The 25192-nt window shown below is 40.7% G+C and overlaps 2 protein-coding genes across 4 annotated transcripts; one reads left to right on the forward strand and one right to left on the reverse strand.

Moving 5' to 3' along the window:
* Window positions 1-1855: 1855 nt before the first annotated feature.
* On the forward strand, window positions 1856-9924 carry RBBP9 (RB binding protein 9, serine hydrolase). Its single transcript, XM_036824950.1, has 5 exons — window positions 1856-1972; window positions 3142-3184; window positions 3934-4039; window positions 6844-6929; window positions 7317-9924. Exons 1-5 carry the CDS (start codon window positions 1874-1876, stop codon window positions 7541-7543), a joined length of 561 nt encoding a protein of 186 aa, XP_036680845.1. The 5' UTR covers window positions 1856-1873; the 3' UTR covers window positions 7544-9924.
* A 1184-nt stretch (window positions 9925-11108) lies between these two features.
* Window positions 11109-25183, reverse strand: POLR3F (RNA polymerase III subunit F). Of its 3 annotated transcripts, XR_005016408.1 has the most exons (11): window positions 24817-25183; window positions 23645-23762; window positions 18726-18793; window positions 18340-18360; window positions 18144-18211; window positions 16699-16811; window positions 14578-14721; window positions 14251-14358; window positions 13177-13368; window positions 11716-11985; window positions 11109-11470 (listed from the first exon to the last, which is right to left on the reverse strand). XR_005016408.1 is itself a non-coding variant. In XM_036824948.1 (10 exons), exons 1-10 carry the CDS (start codon window positions 24876-24878, stop codon window positions 11908-11910), a joined length of 972 nt encoding a protein of 323 aa, XP_036680843.1. In that variant the 5' UTR covers window positions 24879-25183; the 3' UTR covers window positions 11109-11907. The 3 variants fall into 3 exon arrangements, 2 of the variants coding, with proteins under 2 accessions (XP_036680843.1, XP_036680844.1); XM_036824948.1 differs by having other exon boundaries at window positions 11109-11985; XM_036824949.1 differs by lacking the exon at window positions 18340-18360 and having other exon boundaries at window positions 11109-11985; window positions 24817-25180.
* Window positions 25184-25192: the final 9 nt, after the last annotated feature.

Consider the following 25192-nt stretch of genomic DNA (forward strand, 5'->3'; position numbering starts at 1 on the left):
TCACAGGGGGGCCTGGTCAGGATGTTTCCTGTGAGCTAAACAAAGGTATTTTAGCTTAACACTCAGGCATGGGAGGCAGAATTCCTCGAGTTTGGCCATTATGTATACTTTAAGCTGTAGGCAACATCCCTTTAGTGATTAACTTGAAGCAAAAGCAATAGAATACAAAGGTTAAAGTAAAAGAAACAGATCCAATGTGGAGTCAGATTTATTCTTCTCTTTTACAGAAAGACATAGCTGTTTTTTTTTTTAACCAAACATTAAGAAAAAATCATTTGCCAAAAATTTGCTTGACTTATTTGAACCTGGATTCCTAGTACTAGAAATTACTGTAAGAAGGATTTTTTTAAAATCTAGCACATTAATGTATTAGAAGTTTAATTTCCTAATTTTAGGAATAGTGAATTTTAGGAATAGTTGATTTATGTGACTGTGTAGTTATCTTGATAGGCATTGGGAAGGAAGAAAATTTCCTCCTTCCTTCTAGGTTCTTCTGGCTGGCCTAAGAATTAGATCGACATGAGACAGATTAACAGGAGAAAATGAAACAGAAATTTAGTAACATGTATACTATGGGAGAGACCTAGGGAAAATGAGTAACTTGCCAAAATGTTTTAAGTCCTCACCTTAAAAACCATCCTCAGCTAAAGACAAAAGAGGATATTGAGGGTGGGGAGTCAGTTATGGGAAGTCACCAGGAAAAGCACAGTAAACAAGGGTAAGGTTGTTGAGCAGATTTAAGTCACTGGCTTCTCCACTGATAACTTTATAGAGATGTGGTCATCCTCTTCCTGGTACAGAGAGGGAGACAACCTACAAATGGAGATTTCCCTTACAAATGTAAATGTGTCTTACAAAAGGATAATTCCTACTTGGCTAAGAGTTTTTTCCACATCTGCTGTTTCTTAGAAAATAACCAGCTTAAAATAATTAATATGGCAAGAGGCAATGAGAACAAAGCTTCTTTAAAAGATGTAATAATCGAATTTGTTAGAACTCCCTAAAGTTAGTAAACCATTTCACACTCTTACAACAAGAGGTGAAGACCTTTGCGATTACAGCCATGAAGGCATACAGATGCACAAACACAGAGAGTGTAAAACAAAGAATGTTGTCTGCCATCCAGTTCTATAAGGATCAAGTCATGAGCCACTGCAGCCGCTGACCTACAATACACGCTGAAAGGAATTCAGTACAAAAACCAGGATGAACCATTCAGTGTTTTGGATATAGGGGCCCCTAGATATGCTAGTGAACACAAGTTGATGTGCCTGACGCAGAGCGAGGCCAAACAATATTGAAACGTCAGAGTTTAGAGCAGAGAAAGGTTTATTGAAGGGCTGTTTAAGGTAATGGGTGGCTCATGCCCCCCCAAAACCCGGAAATGCCCCGAAGGGTTTCAGCAAAGCCTTTTTTTTTTTTTTTTAAGAACTAGTGTTTGAGTCCTAATTTTCTTTTTGTTTTTTGTTTTGTTTTTTGCCATGCCGCGCTGGTATTGACTGTTATTGGCTGATATTGACTATTCTATTAAGAACTGTTTTGAAATCAGGAGCCCTCAACAAAGAAAACAGGTTGTGTTCTGCTTCTTTGAAACTAAAACATACTTTTCTATACAAATATCAGTTAGTCTAGGTAAGAGATAACACATTCTGGGCTGTCACAAATAAGGGGGGAAAATGGAAGCGCCAGTAAGACGCAAGTGAAAGGTGACTTACAGCTGCTGGAAACCCGCAAGGTTTGTCTGCGGCTGCCCTGTGCAATAGGGAACCAGAAGCTCAGTGGGTGCGCTCTTGGCGCTCCGGAACTACAATTCCCAGAATGCCACGGGCAGGTTCCCAGGTCGCGCTCTGAGCGCCTCAGGTCGGCTGCATTCATGGCGGCGCCCTGCAAGGCGGTGATCGTCCCCGGGAACGGGGGCGGGGATGTGGCCACCTACGGCTGGTACGGCTGGGTGAAGAGGAGGCTGGAGCAGGTAGGAGACGCGCCTCGCTGCACTGGGAAGTCGGCCTGGCGCGGGAGAGGCCGGAGGGCTCCCCGCTCCCACCTGCTTGTGCAGAGCCCTGCCGGGAACCCCGTCTTAGACTCTACAAGTAGTGGAGGAAGTTCGGCTTGTGAAGCAGCCCGGAGGGCTCCTCTCAGGGCTCAGAGTACAAGCTCCACCTCTAGAAACTAGAGACCGAGCCCGCTCCCCGTATCTCCTGCGGGTTCAGATCTGGGACTCCCAGATAATTCTACACCTGTCTTCTCTCTGTCTCGGATTTTTAGACATTTTAATATGTAATATTAATATTTACAAAGGATGTATGTAACACGTACGTACATTATGAAGCATAATGTAATCAGTACTTGAGGGTCCCTCACCAAACTGAAATCTAGAACATTATCAATACCTTCAGAGCCACCTGTATGTCCCTTCATCCCGTTTCCCTGCCATATGAAATTTTTAAAATTTGTTTCGCTTTTAAAAATTAATGTACTTTTCAATCTATGTATGTATCCTTTAAGCAATATATTGTTAAATTTGGCCTCTTTGTGAGCTTTATAAAAATGGCATCTAACTGCGGGTTGTCTTGTGCATCTTGATTTTTTTTTTTAAACCCTCTTCCATAACTAGGCAATAAGACTATTTCCTGAGTTGCCAACCTCTAGAGCTCTAGACTGGGTCTCTAGAATAAAATTCCAGGCTTGTGGCTGAGAGCCATGGCTAGAGCTACAAACCAAAAGGTCAGGGCTGCAGCTGTCCAAGAGGATTGGATCTCCAACTTTCTGTACCACGTTTTATGAACCACATTTTACCTACTCCCTGGAGCATAGTCTGATTGGCTCCAGGTCAGTTTGTCTAGAATCTATTATGCCCTCTCTATATGTATATGCCAGTGGTGATAAATGTACATGTGCAGATGCACATATAAAGAGATCTACAGACCTGGCTAGATAGAGAACTACAGACAGATGGAATTTATGAGGAGGGATTGTATATTCATATGGAATCCTGTAGCACTTACCCACTTCATTTCATGATATAATCAACTACTTATTGAATTGATAAAGCTCATATCAGGTGTCTCATTTCTTATTAGCAAAGTATTAGTTGTAATTAAGCTCTTTATTATAGCTTTTTTTCTCCCGCTCATATCATAGATACCTGGTTTCCAGTGTTTGGCTAAAAACATGCCTGACCCAAGTAAGTTTTTTAAACGTGTCTTTAAAAAGCCTCCTCTTATTGGGTTTTGATCTTGCCATTTTCCAGTAGAGAAGAGGAATATCCTAGCAGAGAAGCCTAAGGGAATACGTACCTCAGAGTGAATGATGGCAAGTACTTGGGGGAGGAGGGTGCAAACCAAAAACCATGATAGAAAATTCTAGAAAGGATCAAGAGCACCTGGGCTCAGAAGAATTTAATTTTCAACTTTGTAAGCAACGGATTTTCCCTTCTATAAGTCAAATATTTTCAGGCAAAATTTATGGGTGTTTCATTTGAGGCAGAGGTATGACAAAACTTACAGCATCTCTGTGAGATCCTAATATTAGAAAATGTAACATGGCCACTTTTGTTCTGAGTGTGCCTATGACTTGTCTCAGGAATTTCCTTTTTGGGAAGAAAGAATATATAGACATGAACTTGAGAGACAATATTGTCAAGAGGATTTTTGTTTTTAAGTTGGAAAGTTTACATTAAACTTCAGAGTTATATTTTATTTCCTTAGTATTTCCTTTCAAGATAATGCTAAAAAATAAAAACAAAACTATTTACCAAAACTACAGATTTCAGTCTTTCAGACAGCAACACATAGAACTTTGGCCCTATTAAAACAGCCCCATCCCGCATTGTGGCCCTGCGGTTTGGAGTGGTCCTCTGTTAGAAAGGTGGGCAGCGTTGGACTGAGACTGTCCCTGTTGAGTGACGGGCTCTTTCTTTCCCCTGAACCTTAGTCACAGCTCGAGAGAGCATCTGGCTGCCCTTCATGGAGACGGAGCTGCACTGTGACGAGGAGACCATCATCATAGGCCACAGTTCTGGGGCCATTGCAGCCATGAGGTGTGGTCCTTATTGAATTGTCACCATCCCCCCTACCCCTGTGGGCTCCAGTCAAGCTTGCTTGGGAAATACTTCGTGCACATCTTAAGTTTCCACTGCAGAGGGGACAGTGAGTGGTAACATGATCTGTCCTAATTCCTTCCTGGTTTGGTTAGTGGATTAAAAAGATACTTTGCTCTTACTGGGATACAGTGACCCTTTTAAAACACAAGTGCCTCCAAACCCCAGCGGCTCCCGTCACCCTCAGAAGAACTTCTCGGCCTTCAAGCCCCCCGCCCGCCGTGTCGTCTCTGCCGTCTCCCCTTCGCTGCCCCCAGCCTGGTTTACAGACCTCAGTGCAGTTCCTTGAACACGCCGAGCGTGTGCCTTCCTTAGGCCTGTGCTTGCCGCTGTTCTCCCTGGACTCTCTGTCCCCAGACACCTGCATGGCCTTCTCCTCTCTAGGTCTCTGCTCCAGTCGAATGTAAGCTCCATGAGGGTGGGGCTTTGCTCACTCTGACACGAAACCCCGGTGCCTGGCAGAGTGTGGCATATGGTAGGCGCTGATAACTCCCTGTTGGAGGGTGGAGGCTGTTACCCGCACTGCCCTCCACCCCCCTCCCCCCCGGCCGGCCCCAGCCCCCAGGGGTCATGGGCGCCTCCCTGCTGCTCCCCATTAGAACGTCACCCTGCAGGCTTATAAGGCCTGGAGTGTAAGGATGGAGCTGGCTGAATAGCCTGTTAGGGTTGGGTTTCCTCTGTATTTGTGGGACTGGATGACAAAGGATTATGGGTTTTTTTGTTTCTTTTTTTAAAATTAATTAATTAATTTTTGGCTGCGTTGGGTCTTCATAGCGGTGTGCGGGCTTCTCATTGCAGTGGCTTCTCTTGTTGCAGAGCATGGGCTCTGGGCGTGCAGGCTTCAGTAGTTGTGGTGCGTGGGCTTCAGTAGTTGTGGCACTTGGGCTCAGTAGTTGTGGCACACAGGCTTAGTTGCTCTGGGGCATGTGGGATCTTCCTGGACCAGGGCTCGAACCTGTGTCCCCTGCATTGGCAAGCGGATTCTTAACCACTGTGCCACCAGGGAAGTCCCAGGATTATGGTTTTTGTGTGGCTTCTTGTCCCCAGCAGCCCCTCAGGATGTCACATGAATCGATTGTCAGAGAAATCTTGCCAAGTTCCATAACCTTTCAGCCACACCTGTGGAAGCTACAAGAATAATGCTTTACGATGTGGACCTACAGAATTATGGTACATAGTGTTTACAAGCTGCCAGGGGTTGTCTGGAAAATGAAGAAAGCCCTTTATGCTGAAATCTGTGCTAACCCAAGGCCAACTGAATTTTTCGCAGGCCGCTGGCTAATAACGATGTAGCTTCTTTTAAAGACTCCTGAAATTTACTGTAGGATTGTCAGGAACCTTCTAAAAATTAACTTCTAAAGTTAAGGTGGGCAAGGAGAAAACCAGATGCTAAAGCCATGGGACCTAAGATCATAGGGGAACAGGATACAGAGGACTACCCCACAGTTACTTATTAATCACAAGGGGGAATTGTGTCTTTACAGGGGAGGGATCTGAGGGGTATCACCCTAGGGAATCTGACAGTCTCAGCAGTAATGGGACAAACTGGCATCGTGTGCCCATCATTGTGGAGGAGTGGGAAGGACACAACTTTGCCAACATAATGGTCTTGCCAAAACTGTTTCACCTCAGCCTAATCATGAGGAAACAAGTTCAGTTTAGGGGATAACGTACAAGGAAATGGGCCTCGAATTCTTAAAAATCATCAATCTCATTTAAAACAAATTTAAAAGTGATTGAAGAGTCATGAAACCAAACGCATGATCTTTGACCAGATCTAGGATTGAAAAGATGTTTTAAAGAATGGTTTGGTACAACTAGGGAAAAATGAATACAGGTAATGTTACTGTCTTGGTGCTAAATTTATTAGGTGTAAGAATGATACTGTCGTTACATAAGAGCACGGCCGTGTTCTTAGGGGATACGTGCTCAAGTATTTAGGGGTGAACTGTAGCAAAATTAACGAATCTGGGTGCTTGTTGTTCTCACTTTTCAGTAAGTTTGACATTTTCCAAGCAAAAGATTGGGGAAAAAGTTTAGGCACAAGAACAAAATACCAACCCTAAATCTTGCCTGGCACCAAGGCCTCCTAGAGCTCTTACCTTTCTAGGTCCTTCCTTAGCCTGGCCTTTGCTCAGTGAGGGAACTGTCTACAGGTAGCTGAGTGTCTGTTTGCCGGGCACTGTTCTAGGGAACAGGGTCACAAAAATCGAGAAGGCTCGGACCTGCCCTTGAGGGATGACCTTGGGGGACAGGTAAGACAAGGCAAACAAGCGTGTGTGAGAGAGGCACAGTTCTGGGATGGTACAGTCACAGACCACTTGCGTCTGTCATCTGGGTTGGGGAGGTGTCACGCCTTAGAATGCAGATTCCTGTGCCTCACTCACAATCCTCTGAATCAGATGCTCTGGGCTGAGCCTGGGAATCCACATGTTAACCAACCAAGTAATGCCGACGAATGCACACATCAAAGGGAATGATTACACTTTTAAGTTGATTCAGAAAGAATTATGGAAGAGGTTTGCACTACCTTGAAAACAGAGTAGAAACTCAGGTAGCCCAGGTGAGGTGATTAACCACCAGGCTCATATTTCTGCATTTTCCTTGCTCTTTTTCATACTAACCTCAGCAGCCTCTAGCACGTGCTTTCTGTAAGCTAAATCAAATGAGTTTTGGGTGGCTTACTGACTTTCTGGGACCAGATTTAACATTAAACATCAGCTACACCATTCCTCTCTCTCCAGGTATGCAGAGACCCACCGGGTGTATGCTATCGTGTTAGTGTCTGCGTACACGTCTGACCTGGGGGATGACAATGAACGGGCAAGCGGTAAGTCTGAAGGCAGAAACCAGAAGAGCCCTTCCTGTAGCCACGGGGCTGCACGCTCAGGTAGTAAAACAGCACTGTCTTCCGACAGGCTAACACAAAATCTAACAGCACATGAGGAATATTTACCACCCATCTTGAGGTATAAGTTAGGCACTTAGAGAGGGCGGTGAGCCACTATCTAACCCGTAGTCTAGAACTGAACCCCTGAGCCCTCTCCTCCCCCTTCACCAGTAGCTATGGTATCAAGCCCTACGGATCTGAAAACTGAAGAAGGGCTTCTCACTCACACTTGGGCTCTGACTCTCTGCGTCTCTGCCATGGTCCTCACTAGAGTGGCGAGAACGGAAAGCATCCACGACGCTGAGAGTTTGTGTGTTCCTCTCACAGGATACTTCAGCCGCCCCTGGCAGTGGGAGAAGATCAAAGCCAACTGCCCTCACATTGTGCAGTTTGGCTCCACCGACGACCCTTTCCTTCCTTGGAAGGAACAACAAGAAGTGGCCGACAGGTTGGAAGCCAAATTGTACAGATTCACTGACCGTGGCCATTTCCAGAACACAGAGTTTCATGAACTGGTTAGTGTGGTCAAGTCCATGCTGGAAGTGCCAGGATAGCCAGGGTGGTTCCTGCTGTTCTACGTAACAACATGGGAGTAGGGCCACGATCAGATTATTAACAGATGACGATCACCTATTATCAGATGAATAGCGGGCATGCAAACCAGATCAAATTAAGGTCCAAAAAACACACACGTTTCAATGTTCAAACTAAATTACAAACAGTATTTTCATTTTCAATAGAATCCACATCTCAAATTACTCTGACCTAAAACAGTATTTTTCCCATTTGATAAGGGACATGGGACAGCTTAACCACCCTTACCTATCCAAAGTGAATAAGACAGAAACGAAACCCAGGTTTCCTGATCCCTAGTCCAGACTAAAACTAAACAGGTTTCACGTTATGCTGTAGGAGTTGCAGCATAACATGTCCTTAAACATGTTGAGAGAGTGACACACAAGGAGGTTGAAGCAGGGGTCTGCGGGGTCAGGCAGGGATCGGTCTAAGTCCAGACTGGCAAGGATTAGGGCGACGGGGAGAACTCCTGCTGGGCCCTGTCTGGATTGTTGCCATGTGGGAACTTGGCAAGGCATTGCCAGTTTTCTGATTTTCAAGGAAAGAAATTAATACACTTTGTATTTAGGGACCATAAGTGTGTGTATATATAATCCACATGTACATGAATTACGTTCAGTCTACAGACATATGGGTTATGTTAGTTGGCAACTACAGAGTAAATAAAAAATCTGCAAACATGGCAAGACACAAAGTCCAAGCCATCCATGTGTGACCTCTGCTGTAAGTATTCACTTAGCCAGTGCTTTGGAGCTTGAGAAAAGCCTGAGAAATAGACATGACGTCAAAGGATGAAATCATGGGAACAGTTTGGATTTTGTTACAAAGCCTTAAATATTTTTAAAAATGATCTTTCCATATCTCAAATTTTGTTCTGTAAAGTGTTCTACCTTTTAATTTCCATGGTCCTTTATATCTCTTTCAGCATCATTCCATGATTTTTCTTCTAATCATACTCCCTCAAAAAAACCCTTTTTCATTTTCCAACGTTTTTTGGCTATTATTATCCCCAAGTAACATCTCAAAACAATTTCCAGTAAATTCACACCTGATATTTGCTGCAATAATGTGAATTCCCACACTGTTCATACCTAACGAAAATTCAAAGCCATCATTTGAACCTGAAAAGGCTTTTGACTTCTAAATGTGCTCAAAAATGTCAGGAGAGATTCGCTAAATTTTTAGCAGCAAGTATCTTAGGGGATGGGAATTTTGGTAGTTATGGTGTGGTGGACGTCTCCTTTTTACATTATACACCTGGGGATTATTTGAATTTCTGCACTGTGTCTTACTTTTATAATTAAAAATAAAGATTAAAAACAGTTTATTTGACAAGTTAGTGAAAAACAAAGTAGATAAATCCACTGAATACTTTTCTTAGAGAAGCTGTTTAGCATTGACTTGACCAAGCCTATAATCAAAGCTTGATTCTATTTGAATTATTTGGAAGTAGTCATTGTTCTACGTATTCTCTGCCTTGTTTTCTGAAGTCCTTTCTTAAAAAAATTTACAAACTTATACAAATAACAGTTCATAATACTTTATTGTCCTCTTCCTCTGTAGAAAAAACCAAATATATACAATTGAGAAATAATTTGATATTCTTCATTCCTATAAAAATAACTTGAATATAGAGGCATACGATGGTTGAGTTGGGCTGATAGTACGGTAACCAGTAACCACAGGGCGCCAGCAAAGAAAACGTTCAGTTCTTCATTCACAGAAGCCACGGTTCAGGTGCTCACCAGCCACGGCTGACTAGTGGCTTCCTTACTGGACACAGATATAGAGCCTTTCCATCCTGATAGAAGGTTCTGTTGGACAGCACCGCACTAGAGCGCGTGTTACATGCTTCCCTCACCCACCACCAACGTAGAAGTGACTCAACTTGAAGTTACTTTTGAAGTTACTTTTGTTTGACTAGTTTGCTTAGTTGATCACCATAAAAATTATGATCCCATAAAACTTACTCATCACCAAACTAAGAGATCAGAGGAGTTTCAGGGAAGAACCCCACATGGACTATTCATTTAAACCGTCAAATTATGGCCTTTCATGATTCTCTGACTCTCTACAGATCTTTATAAAGCAGAGAGGGGCCTTGATAGACTCTAGGGAATATCTATTTTCAGGTGAGCAAAATACCTTACACTAAATGGAAATCAAGTGTAAGGTTAGGACTTCACTTACAATTTGATTTTTTGGTGTTGTCATGAGTCTAGAGCACCACAATTTGTTTTGGTCAAAATTTACTCCTGTAGGGTAAATACCCATTTAATGGTCAACAGAGGTGCTGTATTTTAAAATTACTGTCTCGGGGCTTCCCTAGTGGCTCAGTGGTTAAGAATCCGCCTGCCAATGCAGGGAACACGGGTTCGAGCCCTGGTCTGGGAAGATCCCACATGCCGCGGAGCAACTAAGCCCGTGCGCCACAGCTACTGAGCCTGCGCTCTAGAGCCCGCGAGCCACAACTACTGAAGCCCACGCGCCTAGAGCCCATGCTCCGCAACAAAGAGAAGCCACCACAATGAGAAGACCGCGCACCACAACGAAAAGTAGCCCCCGCTCGCTGCAACTAGAGAAAGCCTGCGCGCAGCGACAAAGACCCAACGCAGCTTTAAAAAAAATTTTTTTAATTTAAAAAATAAATGAATTTTTAAAAAATTATTGTCTCTATCCTTCTTTAGTTAATATTCAGAATGAAAAACATGCTAAGGGAAAAAAGTTTATAGGGGCTCTTTATTCTGGTAGGCAAGGAATACTTTTGTTTTAGCCACTAATTGTAAACTTTAAAAAATCTCTGGCTGTCAAGATATAGTACAAAGTCTGTATTTAAAACACAAACTGCTTCCTTCGTTCCACTTGTAAGTCTCCTCCAAGCTCAGTTTTGTCATTAAATAAGACGAGCGCCCCTATGACAGGCCAGGTCCCAGGAAGGGCAGATATTGTTCTTAGCATTCCAGCTGAGAGTGGATCGGAAACCCTCTGTAGTTTCAGGCTCCCAGATTCTTCTGGATCTTACACATATTAGTACTTGAAATGATCTTTGTTTCAAAGCACTAATGTCATCAAATGCTAATTCTGTAAAGCTGGCCACAGAATTTATCTGGTTCTTAAAAATTGGATACTGAGCCGAATTTTATTTTACTGGTCATCTCAAATTGGTTCTCCAAACCTGGTGTTTGAACTCAGGCCCCAGAAGAGCTTTCCTTTCCCTCGGTCCCCCGCTTTTGGCCTGGACACAGAAACTTCTAAGTGGCGCTACAAAGTGAAAATATGACAGCTGAGATCCTAAAAAGACCTATAGCTGACTTCTGTGTAACAATACATCAAGTAACCTATTGTTTTCTGTCTAGCTGAAGATTGGGACTGAAAGTGCTATTAGAACTGAGGACAATTATAATGGCTTCCTGCTTAGTTTAGACCTATTACACCATGAATTTTAGAACAGAATATGGAAAAAAATCTAAAACAGGATAAGGAAAGAAGAATGATAATCGCCCCCGCCCCCCGCCGGCCCAGTAAAATGAATGGAGGGCAATGGATTCTTTTTAGTTTTAATTTTAGTTAAATAAGAATCTAGGGGAAAATTCTAGCAAATAATACAATTGAGCCACAGAGTGAAACTTGTACGACTTTAACAAAGAAGAACCAGTGAAAATACTCCATTTAGGATGAGAGTAATTAATATTTACGCACTAAAAAGACATCCTTGACAACAGCATCATTTGGGTTTGGGGTAAGTACAGAGGCATAATCCTCTGAAAGAATATTTCAGACATAAAAAGGCATCAATAGTGTGTAGAAAAGGGATGTTCCACTGTGTCCCCCACTCATGCCCCAAGTCTGCGTTCTCCCCTGCTATTCCTGCCTTCACCGCTTTTCATTTCTTCTCAATGAAACCACTGAGAAAACAAAACAGAAATGGTGACACTGGGTCATATATAAAAAATTCCCAATGAAGACCTTAATAAGTAACTTTAAAACAGGCATTTTAAAGCTCTGGCCGTTATCACAGTACTTGGTGAATATGAACATATTTGTTTCTTTTCCCGTGAATCATCAAAAGTCTTGAAAGCTTCAGAAGGTGGTCTTCCAGGAGTTCAAAGTATTTTACTTGTGGAAGAATGGATTTCACTACTAACCTTACCTGTTTCATATCCTGTTGCCTACTCTACCAATGTAAATTTAGTCTTCATAGATTAAAAAATTTTTTTTCATAGCAGCAAGTTTGTATCTTGAAGTTTGTTTTCAAGGGAATTTGATGTTCCATCATAAATCAAATTATTTGTTCCCAAAGTAACTTCATTTGCAAAATGTCAGTAAAGTTCATAGCTCTCTATTAAAATTCGAGCCACTCTGTCATGTAAATACAGTTAGATGGTGAAATCTCACCACCTTCATGGCAGTCGTCAAAAACCTTTAAAAAAGAAAAAAGGTTATATTCAAACTGAAGTTTTAAAATTATTACATTATAGGTAATGTCTTAAATATCAACTACAACAAAATTCTAACAAAATATCCAAGACCCAACCATTTATTTAAAGCAATATTAAAACTTTCAAAGTGAAAGAGGTTAGGACTGTAAATAAGAACATACTGGAATAGGACCTGCTCTGTGATCACAGAGTGAGTGAGAGACCTTTCACTGTAGCACTAAGCCAACCATATCCACCTACCCACTGGGCAGAAGGCAGGTAACAAGAGTCCAGGAAGGGAGGTCTATACACACGAATGACTTAATCTTAACTAACCAAATGTTTCATGTTTAGCCACCTTCCTTTTTGTGAAGGGTGCTAAATAGAATTCCCAACAGGTTAGCCTTTTTTCTAGGAGTTGAAACCAGGGCATAGAGAGCTTAGGCATGTAGACAATAAAACACGGACTAACAGCCCAAGAATATAAATGCCACAAGGGCTGGCATGGTGCCTGCAGCACACAGGTGGCTTTCAGAGACTATCTGGGAACAAAAGAATGAAGAGTGTGGGGCGGGCCTCGAGGGGAAGCACATCACCTCTGGGTGTGAGTCCTGGTTGACACGTCTCAGCTGAATGCTTAGGTCTCCCTCAGCCTGAGTTCCCTCACACTTGAAGGGAAGTAACACCACTAGCTCCAAGGGACGTAAGGAGGATTAAATGAGACCACAGAAATCTTCAAGAACATGTCTGGCCCATAGCAGGTTCTCAACAAATCTCATTTCCCTCCCTAATTAGGTGAAATGATTAGCCCGCATCAAAAATCGTCCATTTGGGGACTTTCCTGGCAGTCCAGTGGTCAAGACTCCACGCTTCCACTGCAGGGGGTGCAGGTTCGATCCCTGGTCGGGGAACTAAGATCCCACATGCCATGCGGTGCAGCCAAAAAGAAAAAAAATGTCCATTTTGGGGCCAAGAGCAGAAAACAAATTTCCTTAACATGGTTATTCTAAGAAAGAATACAAGGTGATGATTTGTTCATTAAAGCTCTGTCATCAAGGTTACATGGAGGTTTCAGCAGTTCTTGGTCAACCCTGGGTTTGAGAAAACTAGGGTGTGCTTGCTGGTATCAATACATTATGTGGCAAAGGGCACTTGGTGGCAGTAAAGTGTAAAGGGAAGCCATTGTAACTCACCGGGCAGAGTCCGCAGGGGGCCCGGACCAATCCCGTGGGCGGGATGATTGGATTGACTGCCCTGTACAGTTTCATGTGTCCGTCCACACTGCCTACGGTGCCTTCTTTTGCAGCGATGATAGTCATCTCCACTTTCCCATCATAAATGAGTGTATTCAAGATGGTCTCAATGTCCTCCATGGACAACTCTACCTACAAAAGGGATACGTTAGAAAGGACCCAGAAAGGACAAGGAGACATCCTTCTGGAGGGTGTTAAAAAACGTGAAAGGCCACAATTCCTTGGTGAAATGGGGAAGGATTATGCTGGAGAGTAAATGAAAGCACAAAGAGGCTGAACAATGGCCCAAGTGAGCATAGACCCTCTAATGCCAGGGGCAGGGCTCTGAGCTCGCACTGAGCTTGACACTTGCTGATGTCTTCACCCTCCCAAGGAAAATCAAGACATCTTGTAACATTTCTTTGGCAAGAATTTGATGGAGATTTATAAAATGCTTGAGCAGAAAGGTATTTTAGACATCAAATAGTCCAAATTCCTGTTTTTTTATGAAAGAGAGATCTGGAGCCCAGGAAATGAAAATGAATTGTCCAAGCGGCCACTTCAGCTTCTTCTCTGATGATGAAAAGCATCAAGCACAGTGTCTGTCTGTACAGATCTTCAGAGAATGTGCTGACACTGCCACTAACATCTCATAAGTAGGAAAATACCAATAAATGACAACTGCTATGATGATGGATGTTTGGCATATATAAGGAAATGTCCCCAAGAGAATCAAGAACTTGTCAGAACAGACTTTTGAATCTGGTAGTGAAATGCGCTGCCAGGCCTCCACTCTGCTGCTCTGTAGCCCAAGCTCAAGTACATACAGTTCAGAAAGTGCCCGACGGCAATGACCGCCGTTGCCTGACTGCCTTAGGACAGTGTTTCCTCAAAGTGGGTTCTGCAGAATGTACATGGGTATCACCAGAAAAAAGGGTCTGGGTCAGCTGTGTTTGCAATACATTGTAAACTATATCCCTATGATGAAGAATAAGTTTTTAAAAATAAGATGAAAATTAGAAACCGAGTTCCAACCTTACTGATCCCCAATTCACAGATATACTTCCACACTTCATGTGATGAAGCAAATGAACTATTTCTTTGTATCATTGGATTCTGTTTGCTTTCTCGTGCTGTTTCTGCCTATAAGGGTAGAAACATAAATTTCAGGAAGAATACTGGTGCCTTCTGAATACAATTCATATAGAGTGAGAACAACAACAGGACATATTTTGTTTAGTAAAAATGACCAATTTCAATGTTTTCAATTCCTGTAAGATATGATACACAAGATTAAACATTCCTTATGAAGAAACTTAAAAAAACTGTACTTGGAGTGATGTTTCCTCAATTATGCCTCACCTTGGTTTGGAGGAATTTAAAACACTGTTGGTTAAGCACCTCTACAAATTCAGATTCAAAATCCTGGTCACTGTACCAGGCTCCACCGGTCACAGAGCGGTCTGGCTGCAGGTTATAGAGCATGTACACCTTCTTTTTTGAGGCCTAGGAAAAAACACGCACAGTAGATGGTTAAAAGGTAACAAAATAGTCTTCCAAAACTAAGACTTAAAAACCCCCAAAGCTTCGTATTTCAGAGCAGTTTGGGATTTACAGAATTATTGTGAAGATGGGACCTTGTGTTCAGCTTCCTCTAGTACTAACACCTGACATTACCAGAGTACATCTGTTACAGCTATGAAATAATATTGATAGGTCAATATTAATTATAAAGCCTATACTTTGTTCAGATTCCCTTCGTTTTTCCCTAATGTCCTTTTAATGGTCTAGGATCCTATCCAGAATACCATATTATTATACATTTATTATACATGAGGCAAATTTTGGTTGTGACAGTTTCTCAGAGTTTCCTTGTTATTGGTGAATTTGCCATTTTTTAGAATTACTGGCAAAAAATTCTGTAGGATGTCCCTTAATTGGGATTTGTGCGAGTAGACTGTAAAAAAGACCACAGAGGTAAAGTGCCCTTCTCATCATGTCATATCAAGGGTACCTGATCATCACTAAATGATGACTGATTGTCATCAATATAACTTATCAGCCTTGACATTACAAATCCGTCACCTGGTTTGAGGTAGTGTTTCTCAGTTTTTTCCACTGTAAAGTTACTTTTTTTTCCTGCCCTTTCCATATGTGGAAGGAAGCCACCACGCACAGTCCACACGTAAAGACTGGGAGTTCGCTCTACTTCCTTGAGGATGAAGAGTCTACACAAATTATTTGGAATTCTTCTGCATGGAGACTTGTCTATTCTCGTCCATTGATTTATTTATTCAAACATTTATATCAGTATGTTCTCATGAATATTTATTTTATACTTTGGGTTACAATCTAATACTACTTTAGTTTGAAACTTTGAAAACATCATGCTAAGTGAAAGAAGCCAGACACTAAAGACCACATATTGGTAGTTCCCTGGCAGTCCAGTGGTTAGGACTCGGTGCTGTCACTGTCTTGGCCCAGGTTCAATCCCTGGTCAGGGAACTAAGATCCCACAAGCCACACGGCATGGCCAAAAAAACCCAAAACAAAACAAAACACAGCAACATTAAAAAGATATAGTTTAAAAAATTAGAACAGTGTGGTGACTGCAGAACTCTGTGAATATACTAAAACCCATTGAATTAAATCTCAATAAAGCTGCTACTAAAAATAAAGATGTAGAGCATGATTGGCAAAATGAAGCTAGGCATGGGTACATGGGGATTCATTTTGTTATTTTCTGTACTTTTGTATACATTTGAAATTATGCAATAAAAATGTGGAAGAGAAATAATATTCTAAATGAGGGAGTGGTAGGACATAAATACCACTGATAAATAAAACCACTGATGACTATCAAATTCTTATTTGCTGAATTTTGTGTTCAAGCACACTTTAATCTAGGAGTACCCCAGCTCCTCTGATGCCTCAATCAGTGAAGTCAGCAATGTGTCTGCTGGAGCCAGCTCTGGATCCTGGAGCCCCTGGAGGATGTGACGGGGTGGCTGGCAAGAGGAGGAGGAGAAATACCATGCGCTGGAACAGATGCTCCACCAGGGCCAGGGCAGAGAACTTTCTGTGACTTGCTCACTAACGTATTCCAAGCCCCCAGAACAGTGCCCAGCACATAACAAATGCATGACAGGTATTTGTGGAATGGGTAATCTCATACACCAGGTTGAAATAAATTATCTTACATACCACAAAATCCAGGAAAAATGTTCATGATCCCCAAAATTCTTTACTGAAGAGAGTAAAGTAGTTTTAGATTTTTGAGTGGGTAAGACTCTAAGAGTTCACTGGCAGTGACATATCTAAAGCAGCATCTCCAAAGCATCCGATATGGGCTAAAATTTTAAAAATCTTTTTTGACCAGTTGTTTTAAATCATGACATAGCTTAAAGAATAAAAACGTGAAATATACTTGGAGCAATATATGTACAGTGAACATTCAGGGGAAGAAAAGAGATGGTTACTCACTGCCACAGACTTAACAGCTTTAATTAGCTTTTTACTTTCCAAATTCTTTAGAATTTTGTTAATTTCTGTTAATGGCAAGTTGCTTTTGTATCGGATATCTCTGCTCCATATTCCTATAAGAAAGTAAAGTAAAATAAGTTGAACACTATAGGATGTGTGTTTCTTTTCCCATTGCTTATATCTCATTATAAATCTAGCAAAATATGTATATATTCCTAGATCATAGCTATAGGAAAAATGAATTAGAGGTAAGAGTCTCAGCTAAAGTGACAAAAATATGCAAAACAATACGTAAGTTATATGTTCTATTTTCTAACTGGAAATTTCTTGGAATGCCAGTGTGGCACCTTTTAAAAATCATATGAAAAGGACATTTTTGTAATGGAAGAAAAATCTTGAATGTCACTGAATTAACATATATTGCCTTTTCCATGCCCCCCTACATCCCAACCTCTTTTTTTCTATAAATATTACTTTAGACTGTATATGTGAAAAACAAACTTAAGTTTGGGTCAGGGTTGGCTGCCATCCTCGATGAGAGCAAAAAACACTTTATGAGAGCATCTGTGTGCATGTATGTCCATTATGTATACAGCACTATATTTGGAAAATAGAAAGATTATAGTTCCCATAGTCACTAAAAGCCTGTGCAGAAAGCTATAATTTTTCTTTCAAAGAAGGAAATATGTGTTATATGTATAAAAGGAATTTATGTAAAAACATTTTGCTGTATTTTCTTCCCAACATGAAGGCATAATAAGATAGGAAGATTTTTTAAAAATAGAGAATGACTTCTTCATATTTATTTTTAAAATGTTAATTTAACTTCCCAACACATATAAAAATTATATGACTTCAGATTACATCGTAGTTGTTAAAGCTAATATCAATGACTCAAACAGATCTTAAATTGTAATAACAGCAATTTAGATAAAGTTCTTTAAGGGCAACAGGAGAGGAACTAAATAGCTGTTGAGGGAGCTACACCAGACACTGCCACACTGCACTAGGCGTCCCTCGGGTTTTTGCAAAAACCAGAGAGATATTATCCACAATTTACAGTTAAGAGGAAGAAACGAAGCCTTCCAAAATTTAGCAAGTAAGGATTAAAAAAAAAAAAGACTCTTAAGTTTTAATTATTTATTTTGAATAGATAATACATTCATATGGTCCAGAATTCAGAAGTCTCTTTCCATCCCTGCCCACAGCCATCTAGTTCCTATCTCCCTGAGGCAACAACAGTGTCACTCGTGGGTGTCCTTCAAATGTATGTACATTATATATTTATATATATATATGTGTGTGTGTGTGTTATATTTTCTTCTCCTTTTAACAAATGGCAGCATACTGAACTGACTGATCTATACCCTGGAAAGCCAGGATCTCAGTCCCCACTATCTGGTCCTAAAGACAGTGTTGTTTCTGCTGTTCCTCTACATGCTTACCTTTATTTCCTGCATCCTCTATGATTTGATATACTAGTTTTTCCTGGTTATCTGATCCTTTCATTTTACTGCAGGGAAATAAAGTCGAATTAAAAAGGCAAAGAGGTACAGGATAATCTAATAATCTACATGACTACTTAAACGAATGAGCAGACAAGGTCATCACATTGACTTATTTACCAAAAGAAGGGCTTACCTTAAAAAGAATGAGACAGGGCTGTATGTACCAAATGAAAAGATGTCCAAGATATAGTAAGTGAAAAAAAAACAAGTTGCAAAACAGTATGGATAGCATGATCCCATTTTTGTTAAAATAAGAAAAAAAAAAAGAGAGAGAGATTATATATAAATATATGGTATATAAATATATAATCATCTATATGTATTTATATATACTTATAAGAAAGGATATATACCAAAATATTAACAGCAGCTATCTCTGGGAAATGGAACGCATGTGGGAGGTGAGATGATACACGGGCCTGGTTTACGTGACGCAATTCTGTACTGGCTTTTTTTCCCTAAACATATATTACTTTTATAATATTAAAATTTTCTTAAAATAAAAAATTAGGTGCTTACCCAGCATTCTGAGACTCCTTTATTCTATACAGGAGGCCTGTATTACTCCTTAAGAGATCCAGCTGACCCTAAAGTTGTTTTTTTTAAAAAAGAAAATAACAGTGAATTATTTTGGAGATATATCAAATCCAATGACAAACATTAATGCATTCTTCAATATTTTACACGGACTAAAATAGCCTACCTCGCATAGTTGCCAGTTCTTCACTTGAGTACTTAAGTTTTTTCCTACATGTCACATGTGATGTACTTTTTAAAACTTAGCTCTTTATCTCGCCATTTCCCCAAATATTAATACCTAACAATTTTCTACATGTTAGATCCTGGCTTGGTTATATGATCAATGTGTAAAGAATTTTAAACAAGCAGCTTTAGAATAATAAATAAAAATCCATACTTAATTCAAATAAATTCAATAAATATATATAATATAAATAAATATAGTAAAATGTAGTTTGTCTAAAAAAGTTCAAATAAAGGCTACTCATGCAAAAATATTCTATGATACAATGATTAAATGAAATTTACAATGTTAATAGTAACATTTACTGATATGTGCAATTTCTGTAGTGTTACATGAAAATTAGGCAGAAAGGTAAACCAATGAATAAAAGGCCTGTAGTAGTTCTGTTTTTACACAAGTCACAAGTAAAACAAAGCATGTGTGCCATGCTCCTGCATTTCCTTGGGTCTGAACTTAGGAGAACCCAGATGGCTGTACTACTGGGCTTCTGGCAGTTCAGGGAAGCACGGCTAAGAGAGGCCCCATTCCCACGAGTTAAGGCTGGGCAGACCCATGACTTGGAATTAGGTTGATATATGGATGAACAGCAATACTTTCCCTCCCTCCCTCAAACCACAAAGCCCAATTTGGAGGCTCCATTCAGTTGTTCATCTCAGCCTATTAACATTTACTGAACACCTGTACTGTGATATATGTTTGGGGGGGACAAACCTGGATTCTGAAAGAGAATTACACAGCTAACTTCAATACCATCGGGTTGGCATTAAGACAGAGCTAAGTAAAGGGTGGGACAGACTCTCAGAGAAGCAGCTTTGGCCCAGCCTGGGGGGTCAGTGAGGATCCCTGGAGTCGACAGCAGAGATGAGTCTTGAGAATAATGAGGAGTCAGTCTGTGAGGAAAGGGAAAAAGGGCCTGCTAAGCAGGAAGACAACATGAGCAAAGGAACTGAGGCATGAAACAGTGTGATGTGCTAGGGAACCAAAAATTATCTGTTCCTTCTGAAAACTGACTTTTGAGTTGGAGGGGTGGAGGGAGATGAGGTGGGTGCAGAAGGGAGGGGCTCAGTGTGGTAAACCCAGGAGTGTGGACTTGAATCTCTAGAGTTGAGAGAAGGGTTTTTGGTGGGAAAGTGACTTGGTCAGATCTGTATTTAAGACAGAGCAGGCTGGTTGCTCTGAGGCACATGGAGCCAGGAAAGGCCGTTAAGCTGCACTGTAATAGTCCAAGTAAAAGCCAAGAGCCTGAACACATGCAGGGGCAGTAGGAATGGAAACAGTGGAACAAATCTGAGAATTGTTTAAGGCTAAAATCAGCAACACTCGTGATTTATTAATAATTACTCCCTTGCTTAAAATTCTTCAGTAGCTCTACCACTGCCTACAGCCTGTAGCTGACAGAACTGGCAATAGGTGGGGTTGCAGAGGTGGTGAAAGAGAGTGAGGCGCTGAGGATAATTTTCAGACAGAAAGAAAAGGCTAAAAGGGGGGGTCCGAGAATAAAAACATTTTTAATTGCCACACTTCCCAGCATCCCTTGCTCTATCCATCCTGGAGTTGAAGACCTTCACAATGGTGAACTGACTAGAAAAGAGCAACACTCCTTTTTTCCTTTGGCTAGAACAGGGTTCAGCAATCTGGTGCACTGCTTTTTTTTTTTTTTTGAACTGAAGTATAGTTGAGTTACAATATTATATTAGTTTCAGGTGTACAACATAGTGATCTCATATTTATAGATTATACTCCACTTAAAGTTATTATAAAATATTGATTATATTCCCTGTGCTGTACAATATATCCTTGTAGCCGATTTATTTTATACATAGTAGTTTGTACCTCTTAATCCCATACCCTTATCTTGCCCCTCCCTCTCCCCACTGGTAACCACTAGTTTGTTCTCTATATCTGTGAGTCTGTTTTGTTATATTCATTCCTTTGTTTACTTTTTAGATTCCACATATAAGTGATATCATATGTGTATTTGTCTTTCTCTATCTGACTTACTTCACTTAGTATGATAATCTCTAGGTCCAACCATGTTGCTGCAAATGGCATCATTTTCTTCTTTTTTATGGCTGAGTAATATTCCATTGTATATATGTACCACATCTTTTTTATCCATTCATCTGTTGATGGACACTTACGTTGCTTCCATATCTTGGTTATTGTAAATAATGCTGCCATGAACATTTGGGTGCATATATCTTTTTGAATTAGTGTTTTCATTTTCTTTGGATATATACCCAGGAGTGGAACTGCTGGATCATATGGTAGTTCTATTTTTAGTATTTTGAGGAACCTCCATACTGTTTTCCACAGTGGTGGCACCAATTTACATTCCCACCAACAGTGTACAAGGATTCCCTTTTCTCCACATCCTCACCAACATTTGTTGTTTGTGGTCTTTTTTATGATAGTCACTCTGACAGGTGTGAGGTGATATCTCATTGTTGTTTTGATTTGCATTTCTCTAAAAATGTTGCTACAATTTATGTCAGTGTCCTGCCTATGTTTTCTTCCAGGAGTTTTATGGTTTCCGGCCTTACAGTTAAGTATTTAATCCTTTTTGAGTTTATTTTTATATATGTGTGAGAAAGAGTCCTAATTTCATTTCTTACATGTAGCTGTCCATTTTTCCTAGCACCACTTGTTGAAGAGACTCTTTTCCCCATTGTATACTGTTGATTCCTTTGTCTTAGATTAATTGACCATAAGTGGATGGGTTTATTTCTGGGCTCTCTATTCTGTTCCATTGATCTATGTATCTCTTTTTGTGCCAGAACCATACCGTTTTGATTACTGTGGCTTTGTAGTATAGTCTGAAGTCAGGAAGCATGACACCTCCAGCTTTGTTCTTTTTTTCTCAAGATTGCTTTGGCTATTCGGGCTCTTTTGTGGCTACACATACATTTTCGTATTATTTATTCTAGTTCTGTGAAAAATGTCCTGGGTATTTTGATAAGGATCACGTTAGATCTGTAGATTGCTTTGGATAATATGGACATTTAAACAATATTAATATAGTCTTTATTTTTTATTTATTTATTTTATGTCCGCACCACACGGCATGCGGGATCTTAGATCCCCAACCAGGAATCAAACCCACGCCCCCTGAAGTGGAAGTGCGTATTCTTAACCACTGGACCGCCAGAGAAGTCCCCATTTTAACAATATTAATTCCTCCAGTCCAAGAACATTGGATATCTTTCTACTTCTTTGTAGCACCTTCAATTTCCTTCATCAGTGTTTTATAATTTTCAAAGTTAGGTCTTTCACCTCCTTGGTTAAGTTTATTCCTAGGTATTTTATCCCTTTTATGTGATTTTTAAACAAGATTGTTTTCTTGCTCCCTCTGATAGTTCATTATTAGTGTATAGAAAAGCAACAGATTTCTGTATATTAATCTTGACCCTGCAACTTTACTGAATTCATTTATTAGTTCTAACAGTTTTTTTGATTGAGATTTTAGGGTTTTCTATATATAGTATCATGTCATCTGCAAATAAGGACAGTTTTATTTCTTCCCTTCCCATTTGTATGCCTGGGCCCTGGCAGTGAAAGCACCAAGTCCTAACCACTGGACTGCCAGGGAAATCCCTTCTTCCCGATTTTAGAAGAAAGGCTTTCAGCTTTTCACCGCTGAATATGATGTTAGCTGTGGGTCTGTCATAAATGGCTTTTATTATGTTGAAATATGTTCCCTCTATACCAAATGTGATAAGAGTTTTTATCATGAATGGAAGTTGAATTTTGCCAAATGCTTTTTCTGCATTGATTGAGATGATCATGTGAATTTTATCCTTCCTTTTGTTACTGTGGTGTATTACACTGATGGATTTGTGCATATTGAACCATTTTTGCCTTCCTGTAATAAATCCCATTTGGTCATGGTGTATGACCCTTTTTGCATATTGTTGAATTTGGTTTGCTAATATTTTGTTGAGGATTTCTACATGTATATTCATCGGAGACACTGGCCTCTAACTTTCTTTTTTTGGTAGTATCTTTGTCTAGTTTTGGTATCAGAGTAATGGGAGCCTCATAGAACGAATTTGGGAGTGTTTCTTCCTCTTCAATTTTTTGGAAGTGTTTGAGAAGGACTGGTATTTGCTCTTCTTTATATGTTTGCTAGAACTCCCCTTTGAAGCCATCCAGTCCTGGACTTCTGTTTGCTGGGAGCTTTTTGATTACTCATTCAATTTTACTACTAGTGACTGGACTGTTCAGATTGTCTATTTCTTCCTGATCATCACATGTTTATCCCTTAATTGTTTATTGTAGTTATAGTTGATTTTTCCATTTTTGTCTTTTAATCTTCATACTAGCTTATTTAAGTATTTGATCCAAAGCCTTTACTATGTATTTGCCTTTACTAGCAGTAAGAGGCAAGCAGAAGGTGTGAATAGACTATGCCCATAGGTAGTTGTGTGCCATTGTGTAGCTTAGTGACAATTAAGCTACTAAATATAACAGTGAAAATACAAGTATTTCATTTGTCTTGTAAAATGCATATTACTTCTTCTCTCCTTAATTCAGGCAGTCTGAGCTGTTTCCTGGTTTGGAGTCTTATCAGTCACAACCTAACACACTTTCGAGAATGGTTTCATGACTACATAACAGGAAGTAACGACAACCACAACATTTAAGTAACTACATGAACTAGTTGGATTCACCTTACCATAGACAACAGTCTATTGATGGTCACTGCCCGCTGCTGGGCTTCTATATGCGGCATTTCATTCTGAATTACTTGGTCTGTGATTCCATGAGGGAACTGGTGACATAATTCTATAATCCTAGGAACAAAGGCATTAATGATATTCATGTTTCTACCTATTTCAAGAGGTGGCAGGGGAAAAAACACAAGCAGAACAGTTTGGAATTGTGCCTTTTTTCACATCTGATAGATAACCTAGGTTTCTACAATGGTGCTGATTCGAAGCATGTTAAAAATGAGGACGATGCTTTTGAAATACACGTTTACATTTTTATTGTATTTAAGAGAAGCATTTCTTTTCCTTATTCATATGAACTTTAAATTAGGACAAAAGTCAAATGAAAACACAGAAAAACATATGAAAGCTGAGGCTTCAGTTTTCTCAGACGGAACAAGTATGACGAAGGGAAGATACAGTGCCTTGGATAGCCGTTAAGTCTGTGAGCAGGAAGCAAATCAAACACTTCTGGTGGGAAGTCAAAATTTGTTATGACAATTCACCACAACTGGGACCTGCTTTTAGAATTATCCCTAAAAACCAAAAATAAACCCAAATTTTCACCTTGTCCTAGGATCATCGTATGTGTTACTCATAATAGTTTAAGAAAGTTGGGGTCCTTTAAAACTATGTGGTAACTTAAAAATTGCAGTGCACGGTAGAGAATATAAAATCGGCAGAGGCTTTGGGTGCCCTAAAATCTTCACTTAAATACTGCACTAAAACCATCTGGCTTGTGTTGCTTCATAACAGAAAACTGCACCCTAACTTCGGCTAAACGTTCTGCCACGGGAGTTCCCCTATTGACAAGGGCGATCCTGGATCAGAACGTGTATCCACAAGTACTACGGGGAAAACGCCGAGTCTTCACTGAGCGTGGATCACCTTAACGTGGGAAAGAAGCGCATCAGTAGAGCTTCCCGAACAGCACCAGGGAAAGGTCAGCTACACAATCTTGCAAACTGTCCGACTAGTTTCGAATTTAAGAGTTCTGTCTTCCGGGGATGGGAGGAGGGTTCCAACACCCGCGATCCCCTCCCTGCGCGTCCACTGAACTTGCGAGGGTCCCGGAGACGAGGTCCAGCGCCTCGCGGGGGCTCCCGAGCCGGGAAACGATTCTCACTCACTGATTTACCTGTTTTCGATTTCGACCGGATCCGCGTCGGGCGGCTGCACCTTCACCTTCACCTCGGCCATGAGGGCGCAGGTCCCGGCCCCCGGGGGAAGAGACGCTCCGGGTGGCCGGACAGCAAGCGGGGGAACCCTGGAACCTATGAAGACAGCGGCTGGCACAGGGGCCTTCTTCCTCGTGTCGCAAGCGGTCCTTCTTTGCCAGTCGCCTTGAGGTGGCCAAGCCACGCCTGCGCCGCTCCAGATTCTTATTCTGGTTTTTCCAGAATGTCAGTGCCTGTCGGACGAACGAGTCTGGTTCCCCTATTCTGAGTTGGGACGCCACCTTGTAGCACTTTCCAACCTCTGTGAGGGCAAGTTCTTGGTCGCCTACGGTGAAG

This window comes from Balaenoptera musculus, chromosome 15 (genome assembly GCF_009873245.2).
Source record: "Balaenoptera musculus isolate JJ_BM4_2016_0621 chromosome 15, mBalMus1.pri.v3, whole genome shotgun sequence".
NCBI classification, from domain to species: domain Eukaryota; kingdom Metazoa; phylum Chordata; class Mammalia; order Artiodactyla; family Balaenopteridae; genus Balaenoptera; species Balaenoptera musculus.